Raw genomic sequence first — 26,711 nt, 5'->3', positions numbered from 1 at the left:
CTGAGGCAGGAGAATGGCGTAAACCCAGGAGGCGGAGCTTGCAGTGAGCCGAGATCGCGCCACTGCACTCCAGCCTGGGCGACAGAGCGAGACTCCGTCTCAAAAAAAAAAAAAATGGGCCAGGCGCAGTGGCTCACACCTATAATCCCAGCACTTTGGGAGGCCAAGGCAGGTGGATCACCTGAGGTCAGGAGTTCAAGACCAACCTGGCCAACATGGTGAAACTACGTCTCTCCTAAAAATACAAAAATTAGCCTGGCGTGATGGTGGGAACCCCCTGTAATCTCAGCTACTTGGGATGCTGAGACAGGAGAATCGCTTGAACCCTTGAAGCAGAGGTTTCAGTGAGCTGAGATTGCGCCACTGCACTCCAGCCTGGGTGACAGAGCAAGACTCCATCTCAAAAAGAAAAAAAAAATAGAATTGCATATATAACACACACACACACACAACAGATGTTTATTGAGCAACGCTATGAGTAAGACTATGTCTTAGACCCTGTAGGGAATACAAAGATTAAACAAATCCCTTTCACTCAAACACTTTACAGCCTACTGGAGGTTGAGGAAAGGGAGAAATCAATAATGTGCTGCACAAGTAGCTACAATAAAAAATTGAATGTGTTAAATGCCGGGAAAAAAAAAAAGGCACAATTTTTTTTTTTACAAAAAAAAAATACAGGCTAATTTTTGTATTTTTAGGAGAGACGTAGTTTCACCATGTTGGCCAGGTTGGTCTTGAACTCCTGACCTCAGGTGTTGGGATTCAAAGAAGTAAAAGACTTCAATTGGGAGGTTATAATAGAAGTAAAAGATCTGTTTGGGGGAGCATACAAAGGTGATGGGTTCAAAAGACAGAAAGAATTTCAAGAAATAGAACAGATGAGAGGATTCTAGGAAGTACCTATGTATAGCATGAAAAAAGCAAGATAAGGCTGATAACTAGAAGGAAAGGTTGGGTCTATTGTAGAGATAGATTTTTGTTGTTGTTGTTTTGAGATAGAGTCTCTGTTGCCCAGGCTGGAGTGCAGTGACATGGTCTTGGCTCACTGCAACCTCTGCCTCCCGGGTTCAAGTGATTCTTGTGCCTCATCCTCACGAGTAGCTGGGACTACAGGTGTGCACCACTAATTTTTGTATTTTTAATAGAGACAGGGTTTTGCCATGTTGGCCAGGCTGGTCTCAAACTCTTGGCCTCAAGTGATCTGCCTGCCTTGGCCTCCCAAAGTGTTGGGATTACAGGCGTAAGCCACCATACCCTGCCCCTGAGATAAATCCTTTAATGGCAGACAAACTTAATTCAGTGGGTAATGAAAGTCATTTAAATTTTTTGTTTTTGTTTTTTGTGGAGTTTTGTTTGTTTGCTTGTTTGTTTTAGACACAGGATCTTGCCCTGTTGCCCAGGCTGCAGTCAATGGCGTGATCATAGCCTACTGTAACCTCAGACTCCTGGGTTCAAGTGATCCTCCCTTCATTTAAGTTTTGAGTAGAATAATATCATAAAATCTGTGTTGTAGGAAGGTTAGTCTTGCAGAGATCTGGAGTCAGATCTGATCCTATCTTCCACCTTGCGTCAGCCTTTCAAAGACTTTCAATTGCTGTTAAAGAAAAACTTTTTATTGCGGCCTACGTACCCCTGTGATCTAGCCTTTCTTTCTTCTCCAGCCTCATCTCACACCATCCTGCCTTGTTCTCCCATTCCTGTCACTCTGACCTTCTTTCATATCTTTCTCATCATAATCTTTACCACTGTAGGACACAGGTCCGAAATGTTCTCTCCCCTCTCCCCTTGGTTAATTCCTCTTCTTCTTTCAGAACTTGAGGAAGTGTTTCCTCCTCAAGAAGTTTTCCCTGACCTCCCTGGCTAGATCAAATATGTCTATACACAGGCCCTCACAACACTATATACTTTTCTTTCTTAGCACTTACCCTATTTTCAGTTTTATATTTAATTGTATGATTACTTGATTAATGTATGCTTGTCTCACTGTACTTAAAATTTTTAGGGGCTGGCTCATCTTTCTTTTTTTTCCTTTGAGACATGGTCTCCCTCTGTCACCCAGGCTAAAGTGCAGTGGCACAGTCACAGCTCACTAAAGCCTTAACCTCCTGAGTTCAAGTGATCTCCTGCCTCAGCCTCCCATGTAGCTGGGACCATAGGCATGCATCACCATGCTCAGCTTTAAAAAAAAATTTTTTTTTGTAGACATGGGTCTCACTTTGTTGCCCAGGCTGGTCTCGAACTCCTAAACTCAAGTGATCCCCCACCTCGGTCTCCCAAAGTGCTGGGATTACAGGCGTGAGCCACTATGCCCAGCCTATTCATCTTTAAATTTTAAAAAAAGAAAACAGGAAAGACAAATACACCTATCCTTTTTTCTTGACCTCAGGCTATCAAATGTCTTGAAGAGCTTGTCTGCTCTCAGTGATTCCAGTGCTTCTCATTAATCCTTTGCATTCTGGATCTTGCCCCCACCTTTTATGGAATTGATTTTCTCAAAGCCTCTACTAGTAACAGCCTAGTTAAACGAAGAGCAGTGAGGCAATGAAATGTAAAGGAAGAGACAAATTATGAGAAACACTATGGCTCTGGAATCTATAGGATTTTGCAAAGTTGGGGAAAGTCAAACATAATATTAAGATATTAAGACAGGTAGCTGTGAAGATACTGGTGCCTTCTGAGAAGTAGGTAGGAAGAACTAATTGAAAGAGGTGATCAGTTAGATGGCTCCCTGACAGGAGTTGAAAATGTGGAACTAGAGCTGAAGAATGGTGATGAAAATCAGAGACCTAGATTTTGGTGTCAGCATTGGGATGGATGAGATGGCAGAGGTAGAGGATGTTAAATGCACAGTCAAGATGGGACAAAACTTTGTGGGACAGCTGGATCAAGGCCAAGAATGCCTGAAGAATACAGAGAAAGCAGAAAAGGGGAGAGAGGGGAAACAGACACTTTGAGCACCAACTAAATGCAAACACCGTGCTAGACTCTACATTTTCGTTTGATTCTCACAATTCAGTCTGGTCAGTGGTGTTCCACTCACCAATGGAAGAAATAGGCTTTGTAAAGACATACACTTTGCCCAAGGTCAGAGCCGAGATTCAGACTCAGACCCTATCTGACTTCAAAACATGTACTTTGCCCTGCAGTGTGCCTCAGACAGGTATGTAATCAACCAGAACACTGTTAAAGAGTCTTACTTAAGTTTAAGTTTCAAGAAAAATGTAGTAACTACCTTTCTAGAGATGAAGTAGTTGCTCTGTGCTGAATGAGAATGAGAATAAGTACTAAGGGCTGTGGTCCTGGCAATTAGGTGGTGTGGGTAACCTTCAAGAAAGCAGTTTCTACAGAATGATGAGTGGAGACCAGATTGTAAAGGCTGCTATAGTATTACATGTGGTGTTGAGGCACTAGACGGAGCAAATGCCAGCTACTCTTTTCATATGGTTGGCAAAAGCAGAAAGGAGAAGGGGTTTATCATCCAATATGATATGATAAATCATCAGAAGATTCTCAAGATAGTGGAAGTTTGAGCGTTTTGGTAGCAGAGGGGAAGGAGACATTAGACAGGCAAGGCTGGAAGAACTAGAGGGTAACTGCTGGAATGTGGCCCATGAAGAGACTGGGAATGACATCAAAGGTGTATTTGCCTCTTTTTCTTTCCTAACTCCTTTCACCCACTTTCCTACTTATCTGCCACATATTTCTCTCTCCTTGCTTTAAATGTCAGTGTTATTTGGTAACATTTTTCCTCCTGCTCTTAATTTCAAAAGCGCAGGAACCAAACCTTGTATATTTCAGCTCCCAAAAACCCATATTATTAATTTTCATTACTGTTACATTCATTACTGTATTATTAGTTTCATTCTGGCTCTGATTGATTGTTACCCTCCTTTCTCCACAGGTCAATGATACCCCTAGGAGAATTAATTTAGGCATTTCTGAGCTTGAGTTATACAGCCACTATGTTTAATTATGGTGACTAACCTTTATTTTCTCATATTCATGACTTTTACCTTCCCCTGCCTTCTCACGTTCCATGACCCACAAGTTGGTTTTGGGCACATAAACATATAATTTACCAAAAAAAAAAAGCATATATATATGTATATATATGTACATATATACATATGCGCACACATGTAAGTTTCTACATGAGAATAAGAGAATTTTTATTTATTCAGTATTGTGTTTGGACAATATGTAAACAGTGCTAAGCCAGGAAAGATATCTGTAGTAAGTGAGGTGAATTTGAAGCAGTTTTCTTACCAAAACATAATCTCCATACAATCAAAGACATTGTCGGGATTACTTTTGTCTTCCTAGTGCCAAGCACTTACTCTAGCACTTAGTAAGCATTCAGTGAATATTTGTTGATACATCAAAAGAATGAATGGGATGGGAAAAAGTTGGATAAATTATTGTTGATATTATGGACTTATGGCATAGATTTGGTAACAGTGGTAAAATTGCATTGCACATGAAAAAACAGAAAGAGTTGCTTACTATTGTGACTGAAGAAAAGACTTTCATTATAGAGATATAATCTCTATAATGATTCATATTTTCCCACATGAATACAGTCTGATAAAGATGTGACTATTTAGCCTTAAAAGAATTGCTAATTTTAACCAAATCCAGCATTGCCTTTTTGCAAATACAATTTTTATAAAATCTTTAATAAAATTAACAAAAAACAAAGTTAGATATAAATGTGAGATTATCTTGTAATTCATTAGTTATAAAATTAGTACACTTTAACTTTTTTAAAATGTTTCTTTGATTCAAAACTTTATTCCAAATATTGCTTTTATCTTCCATGGATTTAACTGTTTTCTCTTCTGTGGACTGACAAAATAGAAGAATTGGTTATAGAGCAGTTAGTTACCAGGTCGATAGAGGTGGCACTATGTCTTGTAGTTATTTATCTGATGCATCACAGACACAATTCTGAAGAATTCTTTAAATGTTTTACAGGTTGGTATTTGTTCGTTGAATTGGAAGCATTTATCAAATATTAATGGGTCCTAATGGAAATTTTTTACTCAAGAGGCAAACTCTTCCTTTAACTAGTTTTACTGAATGTATTTTAAAAAATAGCCTTGCAAACTTGAATGAAAGTTACAAGGAGAAAAAAATTATTCCCAAGTGTATTAAGAGTGCTCGTGAAATTCAAGATCCCGGTCACCGATTGTATTTTCTTCTCTGTTGTTAAACACTTCCATTTAGATTATGTATTATAGAGACTCAACAGCTTTTAAATATTCTTCCTGCCTCTGACTTTTCTCATTCTGATAATTCCAGTTAACAAATAAAGTCATGTGGTGTTTGGAAGCAAAATTCAAATGCTTCCATTTTATTTATTCCTTGTTTAAATATTTTTACAAAGTTGTAAAGCAGATTTTATGAGCCAAAATGGTGAAAAAGAGCCTGGAATTTTCTGGTTCTCACTATTGGCTGTTTGTGTTGTCCCACCATTCACTTTGAATGAGTTTGGGATTTGGCTGTTTGTTATTTTAGTACAACTAAAGTATAATCTGCCTTAAAAGACGGGAACATATCACAATACACAAGGCTTAACATTGAAAATTCTGAGTGCAGCAAAAGCACTTCAGAAACTGTTCCAAACTGCTTGGTGAACACCTGCAGTTTCTGTGGTGGTGAAAAGACATTACAGTAATTGAATCTCCAGGACTATTTCCATTTTATTTATTTACTGATTTTCTTTTCAGTGAGTTTTGAAGCCCCACATTATAATGTTTTTTGTCACTCAGAGATTTTTCATTGCAAGGAGTGACAAATCTGCTGCACTGCAAAAATGTTTCATGAGAATAAAGCAACTGCCAGGTTATAACTAGTATTATTCTGGTATCAGTGCAGAGAAAAATGTTGCTCTAAAACACTAAGACTTACACAACTTTTATATGCTCCAAAATCAAGTTCCCAAACATATAAAATTAAGTGCCACTAGCCAATTCTTTGCAGCCAAGGTTATACATTGAGACAGAAGGTTATATATTGAAAGTAGGAATAAAATCTATACTCCTTCCTCAGGGGGAAAAAAAGGCACATTTGAAAAAATAGAAGCCCTTTTTATAATTTGAAGAAGTATATGAACCCCTGCATCTCAAGTTAAGATAAGAAAGTGGAGTCCATAAATGTTGGCTTCTCTTTTGAGGAACCTGATGATAAGGGTAGGAAAGAGATTGAACAGTAACCATTTGTTTTGGATAGAAACAGACTTAACCATACAATATGGAGAAGGAGCCAATAAAGAAAAATAATTTGAAGTTGCGGGCAAGGTAGATACACATGATGGAACAGGGCATGTCTCAGGAGGCAAAAGGAAATGTGATCATGGCACAGGCAGATGGAATAGTGTGAACGGGAGAGAAATACTACATCTTCTGAGACAGGGAGAAAATAAGTGAAGAGCAGCATGACTGCAGATACGTTTATAGGTAGAAGGGAGAGATTTTTATATCATGCCTAACAACTTCATTTTTCAATGAAGTAGGGTATGAGGTTCTCTTCTAAGAGTAAAGAAGTTACGGTTGTATAAAGAGTGAAAACACAATTGACCCTTGAACAACATGGGTTTATGGGTTTTAATTGTGCAAGTCCACTTATATGTGGATATTGTTCTGCCTCTGCCACACTTAAGATAGCAAGACCAACCCCACTTCCCTTCCTCCTCCTCCTCCTCAGCCTACTCAGTGTGAATACAAGGATAAAAACCTTTATGATGATCTACTTCCACTTAATGAATAGTAAATATATTTTCTCTTCTTTATGATTTTCTTTTTTTCCTTCCTTTTTTTATTGTTATACTTTAAGTTCTAGGGTACATGTGCACAACGTGCAGGTTTGTTACATATGTATACATGTGCCATGTTGGTTTGCTGCACCCATTAACTCGTCATTTACATTAGGTATATCTCCTAATGCTATCCCTCCCCCCTCCCCTCTCCCCACAATAGGCCCCGGTGTGTGATGTTCCCCTTCCTGTGTCCAAGTGATCTCATTGTTCAGTTCCCACCTATGAGTGAGAACATATGGTGTTTGGTTTTCTGTTCTTGCGATAGTTTGCGGAGAATGATGGTTTCCAGCTGCATCCATGTCCCTACAAAGGACATGAACTCATCCTTTTTTATGGCCACATAGTATTCCATGGTGTATATGTGCCACATTATTTTCTTAACATTTTCTTTCCTCTAGCTTACTTTATTGTAAGGATCTAATACATATCCTTATATAATGCATTATGTAATATTTATTATAAGCATATAGCATAAAATATGTGTTAATCGACTTTATGTTGTCTGTAAGGCTTCTGGTCAACAGTGAGCTATTTATAGTTAAGTTTTGAGGAGTCAAAAGTTATATACAGATTTTCAACTGCATGGGGGAGGGGGTCAGTGTCCCTAATGCCTGCATTGCTCAGGGGTCAACTGTAATGATAGTGGAGTAGTCATTGAGAGGATTCAGAAAAGGAGCTAATTCAGGGTGAGAGAAAATTGACAAGTGACATTAAGTATCCAGATGAGGCTACAGATCATGGATTTGTACTGGTACCGACCTTGAGGGTTCCCTTCTTCCCCATATCCCCATGCCACCAGTAGTTTCCAGCCATCTATTATAGGTGTGGAGAAAGCAGATTGCAACATTTATCTCAGGGTGTAGGTTTTGCTAGGTAAAAAAGCTAAGGCAAGGATGCAAGAGGTTTGGAAGGGTACTAACGAGATATTAGTTCAAAAAATCAAGGCAAATATCATAAGGAAGAAAAGTAGAGTTACCTCAGAAAGAAAATTGGTCATCCTAATCAAATAATTCTTGTGTTTCTCCCCACAAAATGGTATCTTCAGCTCTGACATCTCTCCTAAATTGTAGACCAAAATATTTTTCTTTTTTGCTGGGCACCTTCATTTGGATATCTCCCAAGCATTTCAAACTCTCAAATTTGAGATGAAGTCATTTTGCCTTTCAGATGGCCCCTGTTTCTTTTGGTGGTATTGGTATCCTCCTAATTACCCAGAACTGTGCTTCTCTTTATTTCTCATAGCTAATCAATTGCTAAGTCCTTTTAGTTCCATATACAGTTGTCTTTCTCCATTCTAACCCACATCAGGCCTTCATTACTTGCCTAGACTGCTGCAATTATAGCCCTCCCAAGCAGGTCTCCTTGCCGTGTGTCTCTTCATTCAACTAGTCCATCCTTCCCTCTAGCTTTAAAAATCATATCACTGAAGCTTAACTCTGATCAAGGCAGGCCTTTGTTCAGAAACTTAGTGACTTCCCAGCTCCTGCCACATAATTTTGCATGATTTCAAGGCCCTTCACAAGTGGCCCCAACTTACCTATTCATCTTATTTCTCTTTTATGTCTTTACATTATGTCCACTGACTGTTTCCCCCACAACCATCTTTAATAGTACTTGACCTATGCTTGAAATTTATTTTCTTTTCATATCTGCCTATTGTAGCCTTCAAGATCCAGTTCCAATGTTACCAATTCCTTAGAAGCCTTCCTTAACACCCCACAGGCAGAAATAATACCTCCCTTGTATAAACCTCCTTGAGTAAGACCTCTCATTGGGACCTTCTGCTTTGTTACACATTTATATAAAAATCTCATTTTCTTTACTATCCAATTTCTTCCAAAAGTGTAGTGAATAAGTATAACAAATAAACAGAACTACACAAACTTATTCAATTTGGAAATTTAACAGAGCTTCACATCCATGGTTTTCAGCACTGGCTATATATTAGAATTACATGGGGAGGCTTTAAAAAAATACTAATGATTGATTCAAAGATTTTGATTCATTGGTCTTGGGTGGGGCATGGGCATAAGAATTTTTTAAGTTCCCCAAGTGATGCTAATTTGTGCAGGCAGAATTGAGAACCACTGTCTTAATTCTAGTGCACATTGGTGTGCTAAGTAGAGAAGTGCTAAATCAGTTGACTTAGCTGTGTATACCAGGGTTTGCTTGGTTAGAGGTACTTAGCTTTCTTCTAAAATCATTAATAGTGTTGAAAGGTTCCTCTTGACTATCACAAAGGAAGGATGAATTAGAAACAGCAGAATTGTTGGTTTTCATTTGCATGCTTTATTTGGTTATGACAGATTTCAAAAATTATTTGAAGAGTATATCCAAGTGGGTCTTTGAAAATTGTAAGATCTACTCATTTCTTAAAATGAATCAGACATGTGAACTAGTGTGGTCTAGCGGTTAGAAGTGTAGACTAGTGGGAGTACTTCTGGGGTTATTTGTTCATCTTTTACTGACTTACATGACCTTAAGAAAGTCACTTGAGCCCCAACACTTCCTGCAACTTCACAGGAAGGTTGAAGACCAACAAGCCAGTCTTATAAAAAAAAAAAAAAAATTAACAAATTTGGAAATCACGATAGCTTCTTAGGTTTGACTGAGTTGTTGAAATCTTTCCTGCCACAAAGGGAACAACTAGGAAAGAACTGGCATTCAGGAAAAACTCTCTATCTCCAATTTAGAAAGTTTCCCACCATCCATTTTAAAGTATCTGAATGTTGTAGCTGGACGTGGTGGTGCTTGCCTGTAGTCTCAGCTATTTGGGAGGCTGAGGTAGGAGGATTGTTTGAGCCTAGGAGTTCAAGGCTGCAGTGAGCTGTGATCGCACCACTGCATCTCAGCCTGGGTGACAGAGCCAGGCCATGTCCCTTAGAAAAGGGAATTTTAAATTTAGCCCTGACCTCCTGGCATTTATTTCCTTGTCAGTTATAAAACCATGTTTACTGCAAAACATATCAATAACAGCAGTTTAGCAAAGTACCACGAAGTAGTTACCTACGCACGTGGCCCAGTCCACGTTATTTTATGGAAAAAGAAGAACTCTTCAACAGGGTGACAGGTTCTTTCTGTGTGCCCTAGTAGCTATTGTGTTACTTTGGGGAGGAAGCCAAGGGCCACAGATGAGACAGATGTGTTCAGAGTCTCACTAATGGAGTTGAATCTTCTGCCTTTTCCTCAATAAGAAACAAGCAAGGTAGATAAAGAGTTAATATTAAACATGAAATTGTAATTACTTTCATGCTAAGAAGCATGCAGTGTATATTGTATATTTTATCTAACATACAGATAAAATTCCTTTTGAAAGTATATATCAGAATTTTTTTTCAATATCTGAGAGAGGCATTTTGCAAAATGTCTGGGGTTTGTATGGAGCCCTGCAATTTCTGAAAATAGATGACATTTTGACCCTTTGTGTTGCCGGTCACAGCTCTTCATTTCAGTTTTGATTGTATGGGTGTGCAAACAGGTATTTTGGTTTAATCCTTTATCATTTACCACTTGTTCACGTAGAAAAGGGAAAAATCTCAAGTGTTAGAAGAAGATAAAATATGGGTAAAGTGACAGTTGTTACTGCCATGCAGGAAGAAAGTATTGGGGCCTGATAGATAAGCAAATAGACAAAATACCTTTGTGATAAAGGTCTCCACTTTTCGCACTCTTCTTAGCCAGTATGACCCTGGATAATTCCTTTACCCTCTCCAAAGCCTCAGGTACTTCAGCTTTCAAAAGGAAACTGACTGGATAGGTTGCACCTAAAACACATTTGTGAAAATTAAGTGTGATTTCCTCAAATATAACCATATAGCCTCCTAAAATAAAACTATGCTGTTAAACCTCATCTTTTAGATTCTTTACTTACCCAACCCATTATTAATTAGTGCCTCGTCTTTCCCAGAAGGCTTTTGCTTTTGTTTGATTGTAAGCCTTCAAAGTATCAGGTATTATAATACCCATTTGTTTTAATTGGTTAAAGTGATAAACATAGTGCCTGTGCATGTACACATTGAAGGTATGGCAGTTTGACAGAAATAGTCTTCCTACCTTCTCCTTCCCAGCCCTAACTTCTTGAAGGGTGAAAGAGTGAGTGTTTAAAAAAATTTATGTTAAGCCCAGTGTTATCTTTTAGCAGTCTTTACATCTTCATCACCTATATGCATGGTAATCAGCAGAACAGGCTTCCCTACTGCAGCAGAACTCTGCATGAACCCAGTAATTTCTCAAATCTGTTAGGTACAGAAAAATGTGTGGCCTTTCACTTCCTGTCCCTTCCTCCAACCCCAAACCATAGAGAAGCATGCTTTCTGGTGACATTTTATTCACATAGACATTCTCACAGCTCTTTATTCTGTAAGATTATGTTGAGTATGAGGAGTGTTGTCCCGTGTCATTTTACAACAGCCTACTCGTTTGATTTTGCAAATTTGGAAATAAATTATGAACACTTAGGAAAATCTTTCTATGAAAGAGTTATTACTTCTGCCCAGTTTTGAAAGTCAGGTTTGGAGATACCTGTGCTATATCATATTAGGCAGGTGCCTGATGTGATCTTCACACATATCACCTAGGATTATTCAGGAAAGGATAATTCAGATTGTGGAGCTACAGTATGGAGTTTCCAGTGGTTCAGTATGAGTGTAGTAAGCAAGACAGTAGGGACCAGAATGGGGAAGGCCACTTAAAAATCCAAGTTCATGGCTGGCTACAGTGGCTCACATCTGTAATCCCAGCACTTTGGGAGGCTGAGGTGGGTGGATCACAAGGTCAGGAGTTCAAGACCAGCCTGACCAACATGCTGAAACCCCATCTCTAATAAAAATACAAAAATTAGCCAGGCGCAGTGGTGGGCACCTGTAATGCCAGCTACTTGGGAGGCTGAGGCAGGAGAACCGCTTGAACCTGGGAGGTAGAGGTTGCAGTGAGCCGAGATCGTGCCACTGCGCTCTAGCCTGGGCGACAGCGCAAGACTCCGTCTCAGAAAAAGAAAAAATCCAAGTTCATTACTGACTTTTATTGTACTCCACGAAATAAATAGCATAGAGATTCATCAGTTTAGCTCCACTTGCTCAATAAACCACAACTTTAACTCTTTATATGTATTTTTCTGTTGACAGAATACAAACTGGTGACTTCCAAAATTATGGATAACTTCTGAGGCTTAGTCAAGAGTTTGTACAGCTCTAAATCCTTGGATAGAAGGTTTTAATAAAAATGCCAACTTTTAATTAAAAATCCCTCTCTTGATTCAGTTATCTTGCCCAAACTTTGAAACTCTTCTTACTACTGTATATAATAATTCCTGTTAACCAGATGTTGTTTGATAGCTCAGTAATAACAAATGGAGGGTACTTGTCCTAACCTGATTTACGTTCTTTCCTTTTGATGTGTAGCATATGTGGAGCAGTCAGCTAAATAAAGGTCTTATCAATAAGATGCAGTTTGACACTTGGCTTTTTGCTTTTGTTGTTACGTCACTTACCATATGGTAAAGAATTGTTACAGAAGGATATCTGTCTTTTCAGAAGTGAGGTTTGAATCGGTGGAGGTTTCATGAGCAGTTTCCTCTTGTTTATGATTTATACATTGCAAGTTTTTATTATGTAAGTTGTTTTCAAATTATATTCACCAGCAGATAGCCTGTGTTAAGCCATCTTAAGTGTCACCTTTTGAGGTTTTTATTCATACTTAAATCACTTGAATAACTTTCAGCAGAAATCTTTTGTTTTTACTTATAGCCAATCACATTCTCTGCTGGTTATTTTTAAAGTATTTCCTGCATAAACCACATTAAATATCAGCTGTAGTATACATTACTGTTTTTTATTTATGTAGAAGTTATTTGGGCCCACCATGTTATTATGGGGTTTTGTTTCTTTGTTTTGTTTTGTTTTAGAGACAAAGTCTGTCTTACTGTTTTACCCAGGTTGGAGTACAGTGACATGATCATAGCTCACTGTAAACTTGAACTCCTGGGGTCGAGTTTACAAGTTGTGGGAACCGATCCTCCCGCCTCAGCCTCTTGTTGGGACTTCAGGCGTGCACCTCCACACTCAGCTAATTTTTTTATTTTTGGTAGAGATGGGATCTTGCTCTGTTGCCCAGACTGGTCTCAAGTTCCAGGCCTCAAACAATCTTCCCACCTCAGCCTCCCAATGCACTGGGAATGCAGGTATAAGTCACCACTCCCATGCTGGTTTTATTTGATATTCACTATTAGAAGTTGCAAGATTGGAATAGAGGCTTGAGTCCCTTTCAGTGTATAATGGGGTAGGAGTTGTTCATTAATGAAAAAATTAAACAGGTAAGTAATTAGCATATCATAATTTATACTGCACAGAAAAAGGAATAAAGAATAAGGAGAAAAGAGGAGCCTGGGGAGTCAATTTAACAAAAAAAAAAAAAAAGAGGAAGCAGGTGTCTGGTAAGATCTTGCAATTGTACTTCAAAGATAACCCGAAAGTAAACATTTTTATTTTATATGTTTATCTTTTTGTGAGACAAGAGTCTCGCTCTGTCACCCAGGCTGGAGTGCAGTGGCACAATCTCGGCTTACTGCAACCCCTGCCTCCAGGGTTCAAGTGATTCTTGTGCCTCAGCCTCCCAAGTAGCTGGGACTACAGGCATGTGCCACTATGCCCAGCTAATTTTTGTATTTTTAGTAGAGATGGGGTTTCACCATGTTGGCCAGGCTTGTCTTGAACTCCTGGCCACAAGTGATCCACCCAGGTCATTCCTCCCAAAGTACTGAGATTACAGGCATGAGCCACTGTGCCCAGTCTATTTTATGATATATTTCTGTGGGGTTTGACATGTTTTGTTTTATATTTTGAAGTACTGAATTTGGAGAGTTTGGACAATATTTATATTATGTGGTACTACATTTTAAAAAAATGATAAGCTAGAAGTGAGTATAGGAAAGAACACCACTGCAAACACCAATCCCAATAGGGAGTAGTCAGATGGCATCTATAAGGAAAGATTAAAAAGACTTGGAATTAACTGAGAACCATTTTCAAGAATATGAAGGAATAACTTTAAGAGCTTACATACCCCCCGACCAAAAACACCCACAAAAGTTCAATGAAGAAGAAAATAAAATTCTGCAAGAGACATTTAGATTATATATGAGAAACAATGTCTAGAATTTAAGGTTTATTAACCATTGCAGCATGCTACATGTAGAAGTGTAGAATCTCCATCCTTCAGAATCATGAAGGTAGTTTATTAGCAGTTTTGTGAAAAGAGACCAAATCATTCTATTAAGAAAAGGGTCTATTCTGCTTACTTTGGTGAGACTTTACAAAAAAACACAGGGATGGGGCCTTTGGGTCTCATTTAATTTTTTTTTTTTTTTGAAACGGGGTCTCGCTCTGTCGCCCAGGCTGGAGTGCAGTGGCCAGATCTCAGCTCACTGCAAGCTCCGCCTCCCAGGTTCACGCCATTCTCCTGCCTCAGCCTCCCGTGTAGCTGGGACTACAGGCGCCCACTACCTCACCCAGTTAGTTTTTTGTATTTTTTAATAGAGACGGGCTTTCACCTTGTTAGCCAGGATGGTCTCGATCTCCTGACCTCGTGATCCGCTCGTCTCAGCCTCCCAAAGTGCTGGGATTACAGGCTTGAGCCACCGTGCCCGGCCTCATTTAATTCTTAATAGAAGGAGACTGAAAGGGAGTATAAATCCCCCAAAACAGTTGAGTCTTCATTTTGCTTATAGTTTCTGCTATTCTCCTTTACCTAAAAAAAATAAAAATATACCCCATGCAAGAAGAGTGATAGCCAGAATTACACAGAAATAAAGACCTATAGATAACAAGCATTGGTGAAGATACCTGGGAGAGGGAACTCTTGCACATTGTCAGTGGGAGTGTAAATTAGTTCAGCCATTATGGAGAACAATGTGGAGGTTCCTCAAGACATTAAAAATAGGCCAGGCACCGTGGCTCACACCTGTAATCCCAGCACTTTGGGAGGCTGAGGTGGGTGGATCACGAGGTCAGGAGTTCCAGCCTGGCCAACGTGGTGAAACCCCATCTCTATTAAAAATAGAAAAATTAGGCCGGGCGCGGTGGCTCAAGCCTGTAATCCCAGCACTTTGGGAGGCCGAGACGGGCGGATCACGACGTCAGGAGTTCGAGACCATCCTGGCTAACACGGTGAAACCCCGTCTCTACTAAAAAATACAAAAAACTAGCCGGGCGAGGTGGTGGGCGCCTGTAGTCCCAGCTACTCGGGGGGAGGCTGAGGCAGGAGAATGGCGTAAAAACCCGGGAGGCGGAGCTTGCAATGAGCTGAGATCTGGCCACTGCACTCCAGCCTGGGCGACACAGCAAGACTCCGTCTCAAAAAAAAAAAAAAAAAAAAAAGAAAAATTAGCCAGGCATGGTGGTGTGTACCTATAATCCCAGCTACTCAGGAGGCTGAGGCAGGAGAATCGCTTGAACCTAGAAGGCAGAGGTTGCAGTGAGCTGAGATCGTGCCACTGCACTCCAGCCTGGGCAATAGAGTGAGTCTCTGTCTCAAAAAAAAAAAAAAACCAAAATAGCCCTACAGTATAATCCAGCAATCCCACTGAAGGGTGGGTGGGTGGGTAGGTAGGTAGATAAATAAGACAGAACGATAGATAAGATAGATCCACAGGAAATGAAATCAGTATGTCAGAGAAACATCTGCACTCCCATTTTCATTGCAGCATTGTTCACAATAGCCAAGATACGGAATCAGCCAAAGTGTCCATCAACAGATACATGAATAAAGAAAATATGGTATATATATTTTATATATATATATAAACAGTGGCATATATTCAGCTTTAAAAAGACGGAAATCCTGTTATTTGTGACAACATGGGTGAATCTGGAGGACATTAGGTTAAGTGAAATAAGCCAGGCACAAATACAAATACCATACAATCTCACTTATATGTGGAATCTTAAAAAAAACTTGGGCCAGGTGCAGTGGTTCATGCCTGTAATCCCAGCACTTTAGGAGGCTGAGTTGGAAGGATTGCTTGAGGCCAGGAGATTGGGGCTGCAGTGAGCTCTGATTGCACCACTGCACTCCACCCTGGGTGACAGAGTGAGACCCTGTCTCAAAAAAAAAAAAAAAAAAAAAAAAACAGAAAAACAAAACAAAACAAAAAGAAGTATCTGACACCTAGAAAGCAATAAATATTAGTCATTATTATCATCATCAAAACAGATTTAAGTGTTCTTACCACATAAAAATAAGTATATGAGGTAATGCATATGTTAATTAGCTCGATGCAGTCATTCCACAATGTACACGTATTTCAAAATGTCATATTGTACTCCATAAATATATGCAATTTTTATTTGCCAATTAAAAATAACTTTACGTAGATATCCTAAATTGCTTCTTCCCTTGGCCAAGTAAATCTATGTCATTTAGAATGAAAAGAATTTCCTCTCCTTTCATATTTCACCTGTAAGGCTTAATTAAGTACTTTTGTTCCTGAGAAAGGGACCAAGCAACCCCTCTAGGCCCAGCCCCTTGCTCCACAGTTTCCTCTGTAGTTCTGGAAGTGAATTAAAGCTAACGCCCAAGCCTGCTCAGTGGCACATTGCACTATTCACGCTTAGCCAGTCTTAGTGCTTCCCAGATAACACTGAATTCCAGGACAAATGGAAGCGAGGAAGAGAATTTCAGTAACAAGTGGTAGGTCATGATTTAATGCCTGATGAATTTGAAGCTCATCTCACACCTCACTGATGGATGTTCTGAAATATTCTGGCAGGAAGATGCAGAATGTGTGGCCTGGGGGAGGGGGAATGAAGAAAATGTTTCCTCCATTCTTCTAAAAATGAAAGGAGGGGAGCCCAGCACAGTGGCTCACACCTATAATCCCAGTCTCTCAGGAGGATGAGGTAGGAGGATTGCTTGACGCCAGGAGTTCAAGACCAGCCTGGGCAATATAGCAAGACAGTAAAAAAAATTTTTTTTAAAGTAGCTGGGTATGGTGGCACATGCCTGTAGTCCCAGCTGTTAATACTTTGGAGGCTGAGGCAGGAGGATTACTTGAGCCCAGGAGTTCGAGGCTTCGGTGAGCTATGATTGCACCACTGCAGTACAGCCTGAGCGACACTGCAAGGCCTTGTCTCTTCTCAATCAAATGAGAGGAGGAAAATTTTGTGAAGAAGAAAAACATTTCAGTAATCACAATAAATAGTTGTCCTCTTAAACTAGTTCTTCCTTCAACAAGTAATTATTGATGATCTACAGTGTAACAGGCACGAAGGATACAGTGAACACAATAGATGAAGTCATTGTCCTCATGACATTCACATATTTTTGGATGGAGATAGACAAGCAAACAAATAGACAATTATTAAGGATGATGGAGAAAAAGCAAAGAAAGGAAGTAGAGAGGTGAGACTGAGGTTGGATTTTAGAGGGAAAGGTGACATTAAACAAAACTGAATCACATGAAGGATCCTACCATGCAGAGAACTGAGGGGGAATATCCCCAAGCAAGCGTCTAAAGTGGGGAGAACTTAACCTCAGCACAAATTGAGATATGGTTGGCCAGTATGATTGGAATGGAATGAGCCAGGGAAAATACTCTCTCCAGCTGGAAACTTTATGAGATAGTTTTGGTTACTAAGCATCCTCTATCCACAAGTGGTCCAGTGTGCGAGAGATTTTTCATAGACCAGCCCCTGAATATCCTAGAGCCAAATGGTTCCTTTAGATTTCTCATCTCCTGTTGTAATTGCTCTAATCATCAGAGTGATAGTATATAAAGCATTACATTAATGACTGAGTTATTCATTTTAAATTAAAACTGTAACGCCGGGCGCGGTGGCTTACACCTGTAATCCCAGCACTTTGGGAAGCCAAGGTGGGCAGATCACCTGAGGTCAGGAGTTCGAGAGCAGCCTGGCCAACATGGTGAAACCTCATCTCTACTAAAAATACAAAAAAAAAAAAAAGTAGCTGGGCATGCTGGTGGTGCACCTGTAATCCCAGCTACTCGGGACTCTGAGGGCTGAAGAATTGCTTGAACCCAGGAGGCGGAGGTTGCAGTGAGCGGAGATCATGCCATTGCACTCCAGTCTGGGCGACAAGAGCGAAACTTGGTCTCAAAAAATAATACTTAAAGCTGTATATAATTAGTATAGGGGTTGGCAAACTTTGGTAAAGGTCTAGATCGTAAATGTGTTTGTCTTTGCTGGCACTACAGTTGCAACTACTTGATTCTGCTGTTGCAGCATGAAAGCAACTATAGAATATGTAAATAAATGGTTATGGCCATATTTGAAATAAATGGGAAGCCCAATTTGGCCTGTGGACCATGGGTTGTCCATGGACCTATTATATTACATTGAGAAGCCAACAAGAGAGATTATAAAGAATCAGGGGTAGGAGAAGAACCATGACTAAGAGGAGGAGAATTCTAGGAAGGGAGGAAGTGATCAGAAACATCCAATACTTCAGTTAACTAGGAAGAGAACACAGAAGAGGCTTTCAGAAGTGGAAGTTAGGAGACCATTACTGACCATGAAAAGAACAGTTCCCGTATTAAGTCTGTTCATTTTTCACTGGGCCTGTTTCTATGCACATATAGGGACTGCGTTGCTCGGTGCTTTGTGGTTTACAAAGTCCTCTTGCATGGTCACTACTAACAAAAGCACACTCCGAATAGAACCTTGTCTCCAAGCTCAGTGCTTGGACCTCTACATCAGATAGGTCCTCAAACTCGAGTTAGTCCAATGATACCTACCATTAGGGCAGTATGTGCCCTAAAAAGAATCCCAGTAGTTAGTAGCATCTTTGGCAATAGCTACAACCAATTCTTATAGTTGATCAAAACCACAGTAGGCGGATAAAATGTTATGATCTCGCTTCTGATTCATCTATGCAAGGAGACACGGAGCCTCTTGCTACAGAGATAACATGGAATTCAGAAAATGCCCAGTAAGCAGCCAGACTGGAAAAGCTTGCAGGTAGTTAATTGCTATTAAGTGATAAAACATTAAAGTTGATGGGTGAGAGGGGGTGAGGGATTAAAAAAACTGCACATTGGATACAGTGTATACTGCTTGGGTGACGGGTGCACCAGAATCTCAGAAATCACCTCTAAAGATCTTATCTATGTGAGCAAAAACCACCTGCTCCCCCAAAACCACTGAAATAAAATAAAATTTAATAAATAAATTAAAATAGATGGGGCAAGGAATCTGTGCTATTAAGTAATAAAGCATTATTCAATTTTGAATGTAAATTACTTTGGAAATAAAAGCAAATCATAATACTCTTGAATGAATCATTCATAAAATTATACATTAGATGTTCAGGGTTCAGCATCTTAAAAATAATACAAGTTTTACATGACTCCAGAAGTAGTCCAACTGGATTAATATTTAGAGATACACAGGAACTGTTCCAACTGGATTAATATTTAGAGATACACAGGAACTATTATAGTATTTATTCACTTATACATCACCTAATTCCAAAAATAATTTGTCAACTTATAACTCTTAGAAAGCTAATACAGTTGGTTCTTTGTACACAGGGGTTCTGCAACTGTGGATTCAGTGAACCACAGATCAGAAATATTCAGGGAAAGGGCCAGTGCAGTGGCTCACGCCTGTAATCTTAGTACTTTGGGAGGCTGAGGCAGGTGGATTGCCTGAGCTCAGGAGTTTAAGACCAGCCTGGGCAACATGGTGAAAGCCTTTCTCTACTAAAAATACAAAAAATTGGACAGGCGTGGTGGCTCAAGCCCGTAATCCCAGCACTTTGGGAGGCCTAGGCGGGCGGATCATTTGAGGTCAGGAGTTGAAGACCAGTCTGGCCAACATGGTGAAATCCCGTCTCTAGTAAAAATACAAAAATTAGCTGGGTGTGGTGGTGGACACCTACAATCCCAGCTACTCAGGAGGCTGAGGCAGGAGAATCACTTGAACCCAAGAGGCGGAGGTTGCAGTGAGCCAAGATAGAGCCACTGCACTCCAGCCTGGCAACAGGGTGAGACTCTGTCTCAAATAAATAAATAAATAAATAAATAATTGGATGGGTGTGGTGGCGTGCACCTGTAGTCCCAGCTACTCAGGAGGCAGAGGCCTGAAAATCACTTGAACCCAGGAGGCGGAGGTTGCAGTGAGCCAAGATAGCACCATTGCACTCCACCGTGGGTGACAGAGTGAGACTCTATCTCAAAAAAAAAAAATTAAAATATTCAGGGAAAGAAAAAACTGCATCTGCTTTGAATACATATGGACATTTGTTCTTGTCATTTTCCCCTTAAAAATACAGTATAACTATTTACATAACACTTACATAGTATTAGATGTTATAAGTAATGTAGAAATGATTTAAAGTATATGGGAGGGTGTGCATAGGTTATATGCAAATACTATGCTATTTTATATCAAGGACCTGAATGAACACCCTCAGAATTTGATTTCCATGGGAGGTCCTGGAGCCAATCCCCAACAGATACTGAGAGATGACTATATTATATAGATCTATAATCATTTATATTCCATTAGGGACTGATGGAGGAGGAGTCTTTTCAGTTAAAGATTAAAAGGGAAATACAAGGGAATAAATAAGATTAAAGGAAATCTTATTTCCTTACTGGCTAAACTTTCCAAGAGTATAATTATGCAGCAACAGTTAGGGCTCACGTGTTAAGAATAGTCAGGAAATCCTGTCTCCAGATGCCTGAGGATTGCTATCTATCTGTTTGATGACTTGCTGTAGAAATCTCTAGGCCCCAAGTTGATATTCTTGTCTCCACCAGACACCAGACTTTGTGTGATTTCTCTATCAGCACTTCCTTCTGCCTCCCAACTACTTGCCATTTTTATATCTGTAGTTCTGTAGTTCTCTAAAGCAAATTTAAATCATTCTGTTCCTTCTGCATGTTCATTGAGGGCTTAGTACACATAAGTCAGGCAAGTAACAATTTATAGCACTTTATAGTCTACAAAGAATGAAAGCTAGCATATTAGCTAAGAGTTTGGGCTTTTTGAGATAAATTGTTTAGGTTCAAAGCCCCAACCTGCTACTTACTATCTTTGTGACCTTGGGGAAGATACTTCTATTTTTTAGGCCTTTATTTCCTTGTCTGTTAAATGGAGGTGATAACTACATCCCTTAGGATCTCTATACAGTTAAAGGAGATAATCCATGTTTAGAACATAGTACATGGTAAGTACTCATAAGTAGCACATGGTAAATGTTAGTTGATAATATAACCAATACTATACTTGATAAAAAGAGCTATTCCTCTACAGTATCCCATTTGAATTTTTCAATAATCTTTTAAGGTATTTTAGTATTATCAGCCCCATTTTATAGATCGACCCTAAGGCTTTGAGATGCAACTTGCCCCAAGTCATACAAGCATTCCTGGCAGGGCTAGGATTAGAATTGGGTTGTGTAGGCCAGGCGAGGTGGCTCATGCCTGTAATCTCAGCACTTTGGGAGGCTGAGGCGGGTGGATCACGAGGTCGAGAGATCGATTCCATCCTGGCCAATATGATGAAACCCCTTCTGTACTAAAAATACAAACATTAGCTGGGCGTGGTGGCACATGCCTGTAGTCCAGCTACTCAGGAGACTGAGGCAGGAGAATCTCTTGAACCCGGGAGGCAAAGGTTGCAGTGAGCCAAGATCATGCCACTGCACTCCAGCCTGATGACAGAGCGAGACTTTGTCTCAAAAAATAATAATAATTGGGTTGTGTACATAGTTCCTCTAGGGCTTGTAGTTAGACTGGGAGGGAATAGGTTTCATCTCAAAAGCCAGCCCTGAACAGTTGAAATGGTTGTTCGGAGTCCTGTTTTGAGAATTCTCAAAGCAGGTCCTAGCTCATTAAGAAAAGAATGCCTGATGGATGAGCAGTATTTGCCATGGGCTCAGAAACATGTAGTGGGATTGTGTCCTTGCTTTCCTTTTGTGTTTGTATGTTTTCTCCTAGCTAAAGTTTCTCGTTAATCCAAGGATTTCTTTATAAACAGAAATTTTAGTAATTTTTGATTTTAGTAATTTATAGAATCATTTTAGCCTTACAGGTTGTCTAGAGAATTGTTATTATTTCTAAAACAGTTTGTAACTAAGGCAGTTGATAGAGGGGCAGCTCTTACAAGCTGTTTCTCTGTAATAACTCTTCACATTTGCTATTCTCATATAGGCACACAGATTGAGAAATCTAGTAGTCACCATTTATTTCTAAATTAAGTTTGGACACTTGTTTTAAGTACTAATTGCAGTTTGAGAAAGAATTGAGAAAACCTTATTTTCACATATGAGCCAAATACTAATCTCCATGAAAGTCAGAGAAGTTGTTTTGGATATGTCAAATAAATATCACATTATTTATTTATTCATCCATCCATTCATTTATTTTTGAGATGGAGTCTCACTCTGTTGCCCAGGCTGGAATGCAGCAGTGTGATCTCTGCTCACTGCAACCTCTGCCTCCTGGGTTCAAGCGATTCTCCTGCCTCAGCCTCCCAAGTAGCTGGGATTAGAGGTGCCCACCACCACGCCAGGCTATTTTTTTTTTTTTTTTTTTTTTGTACTTTTTAGTAGAGATGGGGTTTCACCATGTTGGCCAGGCTGGTTTTGAACTCCTGACCTCAAATGACCTGCACACCTCGGCCTCCCAAAGTGCTGGGATTACAGGCATGAGCCATCACACCCGGCCAGTACCACTTTAAATATACACAAAAACTAGGTTTCTATGGAGTTGGCATATTTGATTCACCCAACTTGGACTTCCTGGTTTTATTTTAGCCAGTGTTATCCCATCCCTTATTCTTGGTCTTATTATGGGGAAGTAGCAACTTATATTTTAAATGTTGACATCACTTAAGTACTGGAAAAGCTAGAGTTAGCTTCTGGGTTCCACCTTCTCTACGGGAAAATGCCTCAGAAAAAAAGCTGGCCACAACTCTACGTTTATCTCTATACCCAGCTCGGGCTTGGCATTGGAATACTTGGGTAGTCCTATTTCTCAGTATGAACTACCTTTGGGGAATATGTGCAGACAAAGCTCATGAAGTCTGAGAACTTGGTACTCCATCCCCTAGCTGCAAAGAAATACAGGAGAGATGGTAAAGGAATGCACAATAGCAATTTTCCCAGTTATAATTCTATGGATTTCATTGGACCATTGCAGTCATCTCATCTCCAGTTCTTGCGAAAATACTTCAGGGATATAGAGAATTTCCCACCTCCTCTGGAAGTCCTGGCCATCTTTAGACAATTCTGACAAATTTTCCCTTTTACTTCTACTTCCAGTATAGGATGGCTAAGCAAGGAAGAAAATCTGCCTCTCAGAAAACACTTATATTCCACACTGACTACTGTGGAACTGATCTGCTCTGATTTCTTGAGCTTTATTGATTTAAATTTGAGAGTTATTTTATTTTTATTAAATATGCCCAGGCAGATAACCAAGGTTAAATAAATATCTGAAAGAGCTTTGTGAGAAGTATAAAACTATTTGGGGAGAAAAGAATTTTCTCCCAAAAAGCTTTCTAGGAATGTAACTTGTAAGAACTCTGAGACGCATACTCTCTAGAGAAAAAAAATATATATATTTATGAGAAGTCAAGGTCTTTAATCTTTGTAATTAGAATAGATATTTCTCAGTTTTTTTTTTTTTTTTTTTTTTTGAGACGGAGTCTCGCTCTGTCGCCCAGGCTGGAGTGCAGTGGCTGGATCTCAGCTCACTGCAAGCTCCGCTTCCCGGGTTTACGCCATTCTCCTGCCTCAGCCTCCCGAGTAGCTGGGACTACAGGCGCCCGCCACCTCGCCCGGCTAGTTTTTTGTATTTTTAGTAGAGACGGGGTTTCACCATGTTAGCCAGGATGGTCTCGATCTCCTGACCTTGTGATCTGCCCATCTCGGCCTCCCAAAGTGCTGGGATTACAGGCTTGAGCCACCGCGCCCGGCCATTTCTCAGTTTTTAAAAATCATGTACTGATCACATTTCAGTTTAAATTACTTTTAAAATTCCATTGTGCAGAGTCAATCTTTAGGAGTACTTACTGCAAATGGTTAGAGAAAAAAAGCATAGTTTCTTACAGAATTAGTATGAAGTGCCTTACGAGACGTAATTCATTTATTTAGTGTTTTAAAAAGAAAAATGTTAGCCAGGTGCGGTGGCTCACACTTGTAATCCCAGCACTTTGGGAGGCCAAGGCGGGTATATTGCTTCAGGTCAGGAGTTCAAGACCAGCCTGGCCAACATGGTGAAACCCCATCTCTACTAAAAATACAAAAATTAGCCAGGCGTGGTGGCACACACTTGTAGTCCCAGCTACTCAGGAGGCTGAGGCAGGAGAATTGCTTGAACCCGGGAGGTTGCTGTGAGCTGAGATTGCACCACTGCATTCCAGCCTGGGTGACAGAGCAAGACTCTCTCTCAAAAAATAAAAAATAAATAATAATAATAATAAATAAATATAAAAATGTCGACCAGGCACGGTGGCTCACGCCTGTAATCCTAACACTTTGGGAGGCTGAGGCTGGTGGATCGCCTGAGGCCAGGAGTTCAAAACCAGCCTGGCCAACATGGTGAAACCATGTCTCTACCAAAGAAACAAAAATTAGCCGGGCATGGTGTCGAGCACCTGTAATCCCAACTACTCGGGAGGCTGAAGCAGGAGAATCACTTGAACCCAGGAGGTGGAGGTTGCAGTGAGCCGAGATTGTGCCACTGCACTCCAACCTGGACGACAGAAGCGAGACTCTGCCTCAAAAAAAATAAAATAAAATAAAATTTCATTCAAAAGATAATCTTGTTTTGTTTATTATTGTCTTTTTAGGTGATATAATCCAAACATCTAATATAAGTATGTTTTTCAAGCAGTTCTCAGCTCTAAACTCCTTTTGTAACCTCCCTTTCCCAAATGGAAAGAGTTCATTTTCTGAGCAGAATTTTAGTAGTTTTTGCTGGAATGAAGAACAACAAACATATTATAGATTTAGGCTTTTATACCTCTTTCATACTTAATGTTTGATCTTTCAGTCTTTTCCTGAGACTTCACTTCTGCCTTTGTTAGTAAAGCCTTCTCTCTGGGAGTTTTGTTAAATCAAAGATACCTTATTATTCTCATAAAATTTTATCTGCCATGTTGAAGATAGGAGTCCCTTTGCCCTTATCATTTCATGGATATGCATTTAGTATTTTTTGTTGTTTCAGACTGACCCCAATTCTTGGCATTCAGAAACATTCTCAGGAAGGTATGGTGTTTACACGGTTTCTAGACACCCTGCTTGAAGAATTACATCTAAAGAATGAAGACCTTGAAAGTTTAACCATCATATTTAGAACCAGCTGTTTACCAGAGTGGTAAGTTGGATTGTGTTTTATTCTGTTTTTTATTCTTCATTTGTTGCCTACGTGGATTGGCTTTTTTTTTTTTTTTTAAATTGGAAATTGTAAAAACCAAGTACAGACCTCAAGATGCCCTCAGTTTGCTAAGGAAGGACATGGTATCCCTTAGTTCTCAGCTGCCTCAGTCACTTCCTGTCTACTTACTTTGTGCCCCATATTTGTTGCATTCCTCTCTTGTAGGCTACAACAGTTCTGTTTTTTGCAGTCCAGGAAATGCCGCATTATCAGTTTCATACTCAAGCATAGGCTATCCCACATGTCCCATCTGATAAGTTTCTTCCCAGGAAGTAGCAGTTTACTTCAACCCAGCTACTGCAGTGATCCATTGGGAACATCCTCATCCTACTGCCCCTTTCAGTGAAATCACCCCCTACCCAGCCAATACCTTAGTCATTTCATGTACAGATAAGCAGGTGAATTTACAAGTCTGACTCTGTTGAATCCTAACTCTGTTCTGAGATACACAGCCCTCTCCTACTATCCCAAACCCTTTCCTCTTTCAGAACTGCCAGTCGGAATATTCCCTTCCATGTCCTGGCTTAATCCTAACTTTCCATCTATTCCTTCCTTCCTTCTCATTTCACACAATTCCAAAGTGCATGCTCAGATAGGTACTGATTTAATGTTATAATTGAGGGAATTCATCCTAAACTACCAATGAGATTCTCTCAGGGAGCATTTTCTTTTTTCTTCTTCTTCTTTTTTTTTTTTAAACATTTTTTAAATTATAAAAGCAATACAAAATGTTGTAAAATAAAAATTAAGCAATACAGATTGCATTAAAAGGAACATTCCCCCTCCACCTCTGCCTCTAATCCCATCTCTTTCCCAGAAGCATACTTGATGTCTGTCATTTAATATTTTTTTATTTTTTGAATTTTTATAAAACAATCTTTTTTTTTTTGAGACAGAGTCTCACTTTGTCACCAGGCTGGAGTGCAGTGGCGCCATCTCAGCTCACTGCAACACCTGCCTCCCGGTTCAAGCGATTCTCCTGCCTCAGCCTCCCTAGTAACTGGGACTACAGGTGTGCACCACCATGCCTAGCTAATTTTTGTATTTTTGGTTTTTTTTGTTTTGTTTTTTTTTGAGATGGAGTCTCGCTGTGTCTCCCAGGCTGGAGTGCAGTGGCGTGATCTCGGCTCACTGCAAGCTCCGCCTCCCGGGTTCACGCCATTCTCCCGCCTCAGCCTCCCAAGTAGCTGAGACTACAGGCGCCCGCCACCACGCCCGGCTAGTTTTTTTTTTTTGTATTTTTAGTAGAGACGGGGTTTCACCATGTTAGCCAGGATAGTCTCGATCTGCTGACCTCGTGATCCACCCGCCTCGGCCTCCCAAAGTGCTGGGATTACCGGCTTGAGCCACCGCGCCCGGCAATTTTTGTATTTTTAGTAGAGATGGGGTTTCACCATGTTGGCCAGGATGGTCTTGATCTCTTGACCTCATGATCTACCTGCATTGGCCTCCCAAAGTGCTGGGATTACAAGCGTGAGCCACCGCACC

The 26,711-nt window shown here is 40.0% G+C and overlaps 1 protein-coding gene and 1 long non-coding RNA gene across 4 annotated transcripts in view; one reads left to right on the top strand and one right to left on the bottom strand.

Moving 5' to 3' along the window:
- The window catches only part of LOC139358471 (uncharacterized), a 100,962-nt gene that overhangs the window by 27,223 nt on the left and 47,028 nt on the right, over positions 1-26,711 (bottom strand). Inside the window, exon 2 of the long non-coding RNA XR_011613402.1 lies at positions 10,459-10,584. This is a non-coding gene — a long non-coding RNA (uncharacterized lncRNA). The remainder of the gene's footprint in view (positions 1-10,458; positions 10,585-26,711) is intronic.
- Positions 1-26,711, top strand: part of LOC105485389 (RNA polymerase II associated protein 2) — a 99,368-nt gene that overhangs the window by 58,481 nt on the left and 14,176 nt on the right. For 2 of the 3 annotated variants that reach the window (XM_011747698.3, XM_071079163.1), the window contains one exon: positions 25,014-25,163. In XM_011747698.3, the coding sequence (XP_011746000.2) occupies positions 25,014-25,163 (150 nt within the window). Of the gene's footprint in view, positions 1-11,943; positions 13,214-25,013; positions 25,164-26,711 lie in introns of those variants that run through there. The other variant, XM_071079137.1, reaches the window with a different exon arrangement.

This window comes from Macaca nemestrina, chromosome 1 (assembly GCF_043159975.1).
Source record: "Macaca nemestrina isolate mMacNem1 chromosome 1, mMacNem.hap1, whole genome shotgun sequence".
Lineage (NCBI taxonomy): Eukaryota > Metazoa > Chordata > Mammalia > Primates > Cercopithecidae > Macaca > Macaca nemestrina.
The sequence above is the reverse complement of the archived record's forward strand: the minus strand, read 5'-3'. Positions and strand labels throughout refer to the sequence as shown.